Raw genomic sequence first — 8,744 nt, 5'->3', positions numbered from 1 at the left:
TGGTCTTGTCTCATGCATGAACAAACAAGCAATCAACATCATTGGAATACAAGAATAAAGCATTGTAAGTTACGTAACAATGTGTAACTCCATAATAAGTCATAAAGGGTGCTCTTGCACTCCCCCTGGAGGTAGGCTTTGGTAATAAAGATAGACATTCCATCCATCCCCTTAGTTTCTCATCACACTGACACTAGCCTCTACTACAACGTGAGCGAAGCCTGGAAGCAGAGGCTACACTGAAACACACAATACTTTGAAATATTTCCCAAAATCCCTGTGTTTTTATTTATTTATTTGACAAGCAGCAGGACCATATTTGTCACCTCAATTTGTTTTGTTCTTTACATTTGAAAGTAGATACAATTATCAGTATACCGGTTTTATTACAATATCTTTTTCTAACTTCGATACATAAAAAAAAAGAAAAAACAACTGCAAATGTGAGAAAAGAAAGCATGGTTTTCCACATCTAGCCTCCAACATTTCCGTCAATGTCACAGCTCACTCGCTCTTTTCCCATTCTTTTTTGTTTTCGGTTAAGTCAACAAAAAATATATTATCACCTTTGCACATGAATAGCTATAGGCATTTTTCATTGACGCAACGGTGCGTGGCACTGATGATGTTGTAAACAGCATAAAATCAGAAGGGGGGGGGTCAGATGGTGTCGTGACTCGGTGGCTGTCTGGGGTGACTCGTTTTGTTTGTTTCCAAGATGGAGGCACATAGTCCAGCTTCATCCCTCCCTCCCTACGGGAGCACGAGAGACAGCAACAGCCCCACAATATATGAAGAAGAATGGTCTCCGTCGTTCTTTGCTTAACCTGCGGTTGGTTGGGGTAGGGGGCCTTATACGCCATTATTCCTCCGTTATGCCACGTAGCTGTACTCGTCTGCAGAGCTCTGGCTCCGCTCAATGTACTGCTTGTCGATGAGCACCTCGATGCACTTCTTGATCATGCTGATACTGGGGTTAAATCTGGCTTTGGACTGGTTGATGACCTGAGGGAAGAAATGGACAGACCGAGAGAGAAATTAACAGCCTGCGTTATTCTGTTGTTGGTTGAATCGTGAATAATGATGAGTAAGAGGCATAAATATCATACCCCCCAAAAAATGCTAACCTCCCCTGTTATTGGTAATGGTGAGAGGTTAGCATGTTTTGGGGGTATGATCTTTGTGCCACTGTAACTTTCTCACTCATCATTTTTCACAATTACCCGTAATCATGGTAGCATCCACATTACTGTAGAAGTGTCCAGAAACATATTCTATTCATATTTACAAAAAGTGACTCCAAAATGACAATACATTATTTACCATTTGTATTTTTTGTATTTATTAAGAATTAGCTGATATCAAGGCAGCAAGCTACTCTTCCTGGGGTCCAGCAACATTAAGGAAGTTACATACAATAATAAATATTATATTACATTACATTTCATAACGCTTTTCACAACACATTGTGTGTCCTCAGGCCACTACTCTACTACCACATACAATATATTACCAAAAGTACAACTGCTCGTCGAACATCTCATTCCAAAAATCATGGGTATTAATATGGAGTTGGTCCCCCCTTTGCTGCTATAACAGCCTCCACTATTCAGGGAAGGCTTTACACTTGCTTCCATTCAGCCACAAGATAATTATTGAGTTCGGCACTGATGTTGGGTGATTAGGCCTGGCTCGCTGTCGGCATTCCAATTCATCCTAAAGGTGTTCGATTGAGTTGAAGTCAGGGCTCTGTGCAGGCCAGTCAAGTTCTTCCACACTGATCTTGACAAACCATTTCTCTATGGACTTCGCTTTGTGCACGGGGGCATTGTCAAGCTGAAACAGGAAAGGGCTTTCCGCAAACTGTTGCCACAAAGTTGGAAGCACAGAATCGTCTAGAATGTCATTGTATGCTGTTTTGTTAAGATCTCCCTTCACTGGAACTAAAGGGTCTAGCCCGAACCATGAAAAACAGCCCCAGACCAATATACAGCCCCACCGACGCATGGCATTGCGCATGGTGATCTAAGGCTTGTGTGCAGCTGCTCAGCCATGGAAACCTACTTCACGAAGCTCCCGACGAACAGTTCTTGTGCTGACGTTGCTTCCAGAGGCAGTTTGAAACTCGCTATTGAGTGTTGCAATCGAGGACAGACAATTCAGCACTCGGAGGTCCCGTTTTGTGAGCTTGTGTGGCCTATCACGTTTCCACTCCTAGACGTTTCCACTTCACAATAACAGCACTTACAGTTGACTGAGGCAGCTCTAGCAGGGCAGAAATTTGATTTACTGACTTATTGGAAAGGTGCCATCCTATGACAGTGCCACGTTGAATGTCACTGAAATCTTCAGTAAGGCCAATGTTTGTCTATGGAGATTGCATGGTTGTGTGCTCAATTTTATACACCTGTCAGCAACGGGTGTGGCTGAAATAGCCGAATCCACTAATTTGAAGGGGTGTCCACATACTTTTGTATATACAGTGTATCTCCAATGCAAAATCCATGTATACGTGTGTGTAGAGTGCATGTGTATGTGCCTGTGTGTGTGTGTCTCTTCACAGTTCCCGCTGTTCCATAATGTGTATTTTTATCAGTTTTTTAAAAATCTGATTCTACTGCTTGCATCAGTTACCTGATGTGGAATAGAGTTCCATGTAGCCATGGCTCTATGTAGTACTGTGTGCCTCCCATAGTCTGTTCTGGACTTGGGGATTGTGAAGAGACCTCTGGTGGCATGTCTTGTGGGGTATGCATGTTAATACTTTATTACAAAAACAAGTAGTGATGAAGTCAATCTCTCCTCTACTTTGAGCCATGAGATTGACATGCATATTATTCATGTTAGCTCTCCATGTACATTTAAGGGCCAGCCGCGCTGCCCTGTTCTGAGCAAATTGTAATTTTCCTAAGTCACTCTTTGTGGCACCTGACCACATGACGGGACAGTAGTCAAGGTGCGACAAAACTAGGGCATGTAGGACCTGCCTTGTTGATAGTGTTGTTAAGGCAGAGCAGCGCTTTATTATGGACAGACTTCTCCTCATTTTAGCTACTGTTGCATCAACATGTTTTGACCATGACCGTTTACAATCCAGGGTTACTCCAAGCAGTTTAGTCACCTCAACGTGCTCAATTTCCACATGATTCATTACAAGATTTTGTTGAGGTTTAGGGTTTAGTGAATGATTTGTCACAAATATAATGCTTTTTGAAATATTTAGGACTAACCTATTTCTTGACACCCATTCTGAAACTGCAGCTCTTTGTTAAGTGTTGCAGTGATTTCACTTGTAGCTGACGTATATAGTGTTGAGTCATCCGCCTACATAGACACACTGGCTTTACTCAAAGCCAGTGGCATGTCATTAGTAAAGATTGAAAAAAGTAGGGGCCTTGACAGCTGCCCTGGGGAATGCCTGATTCTACCTGGATTATGTTGGAGAGGCTTCCATTAAAGAACACCCTCTGTGTTCTGTTAGACAGGTAACTCTTTATCCTCATTTCTATTGGGCACAACATAATCCGAAAAAAAAAAAATACAAATGCATCCAACAAGTTTGTACAGTCACAAGCTTGATGTAGCTATTGTGTGCTAGGAATATGGGACCAAATATTAAACTTTTGACTACTTTCATACACATAAGTGAATTTGTCCAAATATTTATGACCCCTTCAAAATGGGGGGACTAGATATATAGTGTTTTCATTTCTAAATGATAAAACAGATATGTATGAAAATACCCTCAAATACAAGGTGACATTCTGTACTGTCACCTCATATGAAACATTTGATCTTAAATCCAAAATGTTGGAGTATATGCAGGGGAGTGTATGTGGTGGGGAAGGTACGCCACTAAACCAGTCACTTAAGCCCTCATTTTAAAGTACAGGAGTGTTGTGTTGTTGGGGAGACAGGATATATGTGAGTGAGTGAGAGAGAGAGATAGATAGATGATGACAGCAGAAAGCAAGGTGCTGCAGCCTTCTCCCAGTCCCCAGGCGTGTTCGAAGATCATCCCAGATGGGAGACACTCATTCCTGACATCACTCTGTTCTGTGTCCCGGCCTCGAGATGACATCTCACCATCAAGGAAGGAGTTCACCTCCCTGACACAACAAACCAGAACATCAACACAGGAACACAGGAGGAAGAGAGCCAGGGGCTAGACTAGAGACCTAAACCAGGGAGGATGTAGTCCGTCTGGTCAGCTGACAGCTCTGTCCTCAGGAAAACCCTTGGATCTCTCCATTCCCCTGTTTCAACCGGTCTCTCAGGACTAGCAGGTAAAGCTCTGCTCGTATCTGAACAGTAACTTGCCTGTACCATTCACACACATTGCTTCAACCTGTAGCCTTGATATCTGTCTCAGGACCATGTATATGTACAGTACAGACCTGGGATGAAATAGTTTGGTAACTGGCTATTTGTACATGGGTTTGTGGAAAATGACAGGAGTTGAACTCACCTCCTGTATGAGGGCGTTGTGTCTGAGCACTTTGCGTGCCTTCATGATTCTCACTATAGCAGCTTGTAAATACATTTTGCGGTCCTCGTCCACTGCACTCCTCGTCTGCTCCATCTCCTGCAGGGTTGGGGAAACACACACACGTATTTAAACAGAGGCAGACACTTTCAGAAAATAGGTGTTTGCATTGTTGGATGGATATAGACAGAGCTCTCAGTGTAGTAGGGTAATGTACCTGTGGTGTGTCTTTCTGCATTGACGTTGTGATCTTGAACTTTGTTCTTTTACTGGTGAAACTCATATTTAATGAAAACGTGGACTCTGCGTCGATTTCCTCCTGAAGACAAGAAAATAGTTACATACAGAGTATCCACCAAAAGGACTGAGAAATAATAAAAATGCCAAGATGAGCTACTTTTAAATCCATCTAACCGCTAAAGAAGATACTGCTGACTCTGGGTCTCTGGGTGACTCTATGGCTGCTGACATCTGACCCCTGACCTTTTGAGAGTCGTGGTTTAGCATCTTGACGTCCAGCAGGGACTTGATGGTCTTCTGAAGCTCCTTCTCGTTCATCTGGGTGGAGTCTTGGAGCTCCTTGTAGCCCACCTTTTAGGATATGATACAGCGCTAGTTCAGTGCTTAGGGCACAGTTATGAAGCTAGTTCAGTGCTTAGGGCACAGTTATGAGTTAATTCAGTGCTTAGAGCACAGTTAACACAGTCTACTTCCACCTGTTAGTATATGGAGGTAGTTTAGTGCTTAAGGCACAGTTAAGACAGCCCATTTCCACTAAACAGGTTGGTTTCGTAACACACCGTCTCGCTGTTGTTGAAGGCCAGCAGCACCGCCATCTGGTAGGTGGTCACCATGGCAACATAGGGCTTGGAGAGATAGTTCATCTTCACCTCACCTAAAGAGAGAGGGGAGCCAAGCATTGTCATCACCACAACACCAATGCTATACCACCATCTTATTCGCCACACCACCTATTGATAACAGGTTTGTATTTGTATTTTTAAAAAACGTATCTCAAGTGTAAGCAAAGCCAAGGAGAAATCAGACAAAAGTAATCCCCAATCCTAATGTGTTCTCTGGGTATTCTTGTAAACGCACACAGGGATTTAGTTCCAATCTGTTAACTGCAGTGTTTGTGTTGGGATTGCACCTGAGGTCTGTATGCTGTTGTAAGCTTTGAGGGAGTTTTAGCGCTGTGTGATTTCATGGATTATGTAGTAGTAGACCCAGGTGCAGCTCAGTGTTAGGTAGAATCAGAGCCTCTCTACTAACATGTAATAGTGTCACACTGATTTGGGATAAAACACTGCAGAGCATACAGACATAATCCATTTTAGACTATGGAATAATCATCCTGTTACTTCTGTTGAGCTATGGATGGGCCTGCCATGTAGTAGGGCTCCCGAGTGGCGCAGCGGTCTAAGGCACTGCATCTCAGTGCTTGAGGTGTGCGTCACTACAGACCCCCTGGTTCGATTCCAGGCTGTATCATAACCGGCCGTGATTGGGAGTCCCATAGGGCGGCGCACAATTGGCCCAGCGTCGTCCGGGTTTGGCCGGTGTAGGCCGTCATTGTAAATAAGAATTTGTTTTTAACTGACTTGCCTAGTTAAATAAAGGTTAAATAAAATAAAAATTAAAAAAAGTAGCAGTTTCAGTGAAAAATAAAGTACTGCTGCTGACAAAAAATGTCACATCTTTTGCACTGGAGTTTCTATACCTGTGCAGAGATTGTGCAGCCAAGTCAATTTCCTCCCACTGAAGTGCTGATTATAGAACAACTCAAACTGTAGAGAAAAACATAATCATGTTAGAGTTACATAAGATTAAGATCTGCAGTTTTGTTGAATAGCATGTGTAACCTTGGGGCAACCACAGAAAGATATTGTTTTATTTCCAAACAACCACATCTAAGTCTCCCGAACCACTACTCACCATCTGTACACTCTTCTCCAGCTCCTGTGGGATGGCAAAGGTGGAGGAAGGGACGTGCGTGAGGGGCCAGGCTCCTGCCTGCAACGAGACAACACACACGGTGAGATATCTCCACCACCATTGCCATTGAGATTCTCACAGCAAACCTGCCTGAAGTTGCCAAACCTTCAAACTATTTAGAAAACCACAGAAAATTACCCAATTACCCTCTTTCACTGCACTGTCACAACAACCTTTATTCATGGGAAAACAATACATTGGATACTTCTTTGATGTGTGTCATTTTCTCTTATGCTATCAACCTGCACATAAGGTAATGTCTATCTATTAATATGGGTGACGACTGCACATTTGCACATGATTGCTCCTATTTTATGTCTAACTGATATCTTTGCTATCCATCATATGTCTATATCATGCTGTATGGTTGTTATTGTTTTCATGTTGTTTCTTACCCTGACTGCACTATACACATTTGCGGACAATAAAGATATTAATTGAAGTAAACCCCTCTCACCTGTAATACATAGATCTGGAAGCTGATTCCCAGGTCGACTGGTGATTCCTGGGTCTTGATGAAGTTGTTGAATTTGTTGTTCAGGTCTGCGCTGACGCTCATGTCTGTGTACATTCTGTGGAGCTTGCTCGTGAACTCATAGCCGCATGCTTGCTGCAGGGGGGAGAGGGACAGAGAGTTCACAGGGTGAAACAAGGGACAGGGAGAATGTGTGTGTGTGTGTGTGTGTGTGTGTGTGTGTGTGTGTGTGTTTGAAAGAAAGGCACGGATTACGGCCAAATATCACACATGATGACAGATGCATTAGAGTACAGTGGAGTCACACAGCTAGAAGACATTTACTATACTATATGGAGAAGCACATGCTTTAGGGCTTCGTTTGAAAGTTCTGTGGACTACTACTTTAAAGGGAAAGACTGACAGTTTAGAGAGTGATGCTCAACTATGGCATTAATAAATGGCATGTTAGCATCTTGTCCAGGGGGTGTACTTGTACATACATACAGAAACAGAAACAGACGATTGGCTCCTGCCATATGGGCCATTCTGGCTCGGAAAATGCTACCTTTAGGCATAAAAGACCTTGAATGGCGCCTGATAAAGCTGAAAGGAGTCTTATTTCACCTTTAGTTTGTTGATCATGGCTTCCTCTGAGTCCATGGACAAGGACAGCCCGTGTATTAACCTCTTTGCTAACATTCTTGCATAAAACTGTACGAGAGAGAAAGAAGCGACAGAGAGGGAGAGTGTGAAAGAGAGAGGGGGGGCAAGAGACATCAACATGGTTAAAAAGAAAACATAAGACATCAATTCAACATCTCAGTCTCCAAATAAAATGTTTTTTTCTTTCAGATAAAGACCTTGAATGGCGCCTGATAACTCCAAAAAGTTTTGGGACACTGTAAAGTCCATGGAGAATAAGAGCACTTCCTCCCAGTTGCCCACTGCACTGAGGCTAGGAAACACTATCACCACCGATAAATCTACAATAATCGAGAATTTCAACAAGCATTTTGCTACAGCTGGCCATGCTTTCCATCTGGCTACCACTACCCCGGCCACCAACTCTGCACCCTCCGCTGAAACTTGCCCATGCCCCCCCCGCTTCTCCTTCACACAAATTCAGACAGCTGACGTTTTGAAAGAGCTGCAAAATCTGGACCCCTACAAATCAGCTGGGCTAGACAATCTGGACCCTTTCTTTCTAAAACTAGCCGCCGAAATTGTCGCAACCCCTATTACTAGTCTGTTCAACCTCTCTTTCATAACGTCTGAGATCCCCAGAGATCCCCAGAAAGCTGCCGCGGTCATCCCCCTCTTCAAAGGGGGTGACACTCTAGATCCAAACTGCTACAGACCTATATCCATCCTGCCCTGCCTTTCGAAAGTATTTGAAAGCCAAGTAAACAAACAGATCACCGACCATTTCGAATACCACCGTACCTTCTCCGCTATGCAATCCGGTTTCCGAGCTGGTCATGGGTGCACTTCAGCCACGCTCAAGGTCCTAAACGATATTATAACCGCGATTGATAATAGACAGTACTGTGCAGCCGTCTTCATCGACCTGGCCAAGGCTTTCGACTCTGTCAACCACCGCATTCTTATTGGCAGACTAAATAGCCTTGGTTTCTCAAATGACTGCCTCGCCTGGTTCACCAACTACTTCTCAGATAGAGTTCAGTGTGTCAAATCGGAGGGCCTGTTGTCTGGACCTATGGCAGTCTCTATGGGGGTGCCACAGGGTTCAATTCTTGGGCCGACACTTTTCTCCGTGTATATCAATGATGTCGCTCTTGCTGCTGG

General features: G+C 43.6%; 1 protein-coding gene across 5 annotated transcripts in view; it reads right to left on the bottom strand.

Moving 5' to 3' along the window:
* Nucleotides 1-262: 262 nt before the first annotated feature.
* The window catches only part of LOC121570006 (cullin-2), a 45,746-nt gene continuing 37,264 nt past the window's right edge, over nt 263-8,744 (bottom strand). For 3 of the 5 annotated variants that reach the window (XM_041881444.1, XM_041881446.1, XM_041881445.2), the window contains exons 14-22: nt 7,563-7,649; nt 6,939-7,091; nt 6,422-6,499; nt 6,207-6,273; nt 5,287-5,381; nt 4,901-5,077; nt 4,704-4,805; nt 4,469-4,585; nt 263-1,005 (exon numbers count right to left, since the gene is read on the bottom strand). In XM_041881444.1, coding sequence (XP_041737378.1) covers nt 874-1,005; nt 4,469-4,585; nt 4,704-4,805; nt 4,901-5,077; nt 5,287-5,381; nt 6,207-6,273; nt 6,422-6,499; nt 6,939-7,091; nt 7,563-7,649 — 1,008 coding nt within the window. In that variant the 3' untranslated portion in view covers nt 263-873. The remainder of the gene's footprint in view (nt 1,006-4,468; nt 4,586-4,703; nt 4,806-4,900; nt 5,078-5,286; nt 5,382-6,206; nt 6,274-6,421; nt 6,500-6,938; nt 7,092-7,562; nt 7,650-8,744) is intronic. The other 2 variants (XM_041881447.1, XM_041881448.1) reach the window with 1 other exon arrangement.

This window comes from Coregonus clupeaformis, chromosome 7 (assembly GCF_020615455.1).
Source record: "Coregonus clupeaformis isolate EN_2021a chromosome 7, ASM2061545v1, whole genome shotgun sequence".
Lineage (NCBI taxonomy): Eukaryota > Metazoa > Chordata > Actinopteri > Salmoniformes > Salmonidae > Coregonus > Coregonus clupeaformis.
This window is presented reverse-complemented; position numbering and strand designations above follow the sequence as displayed.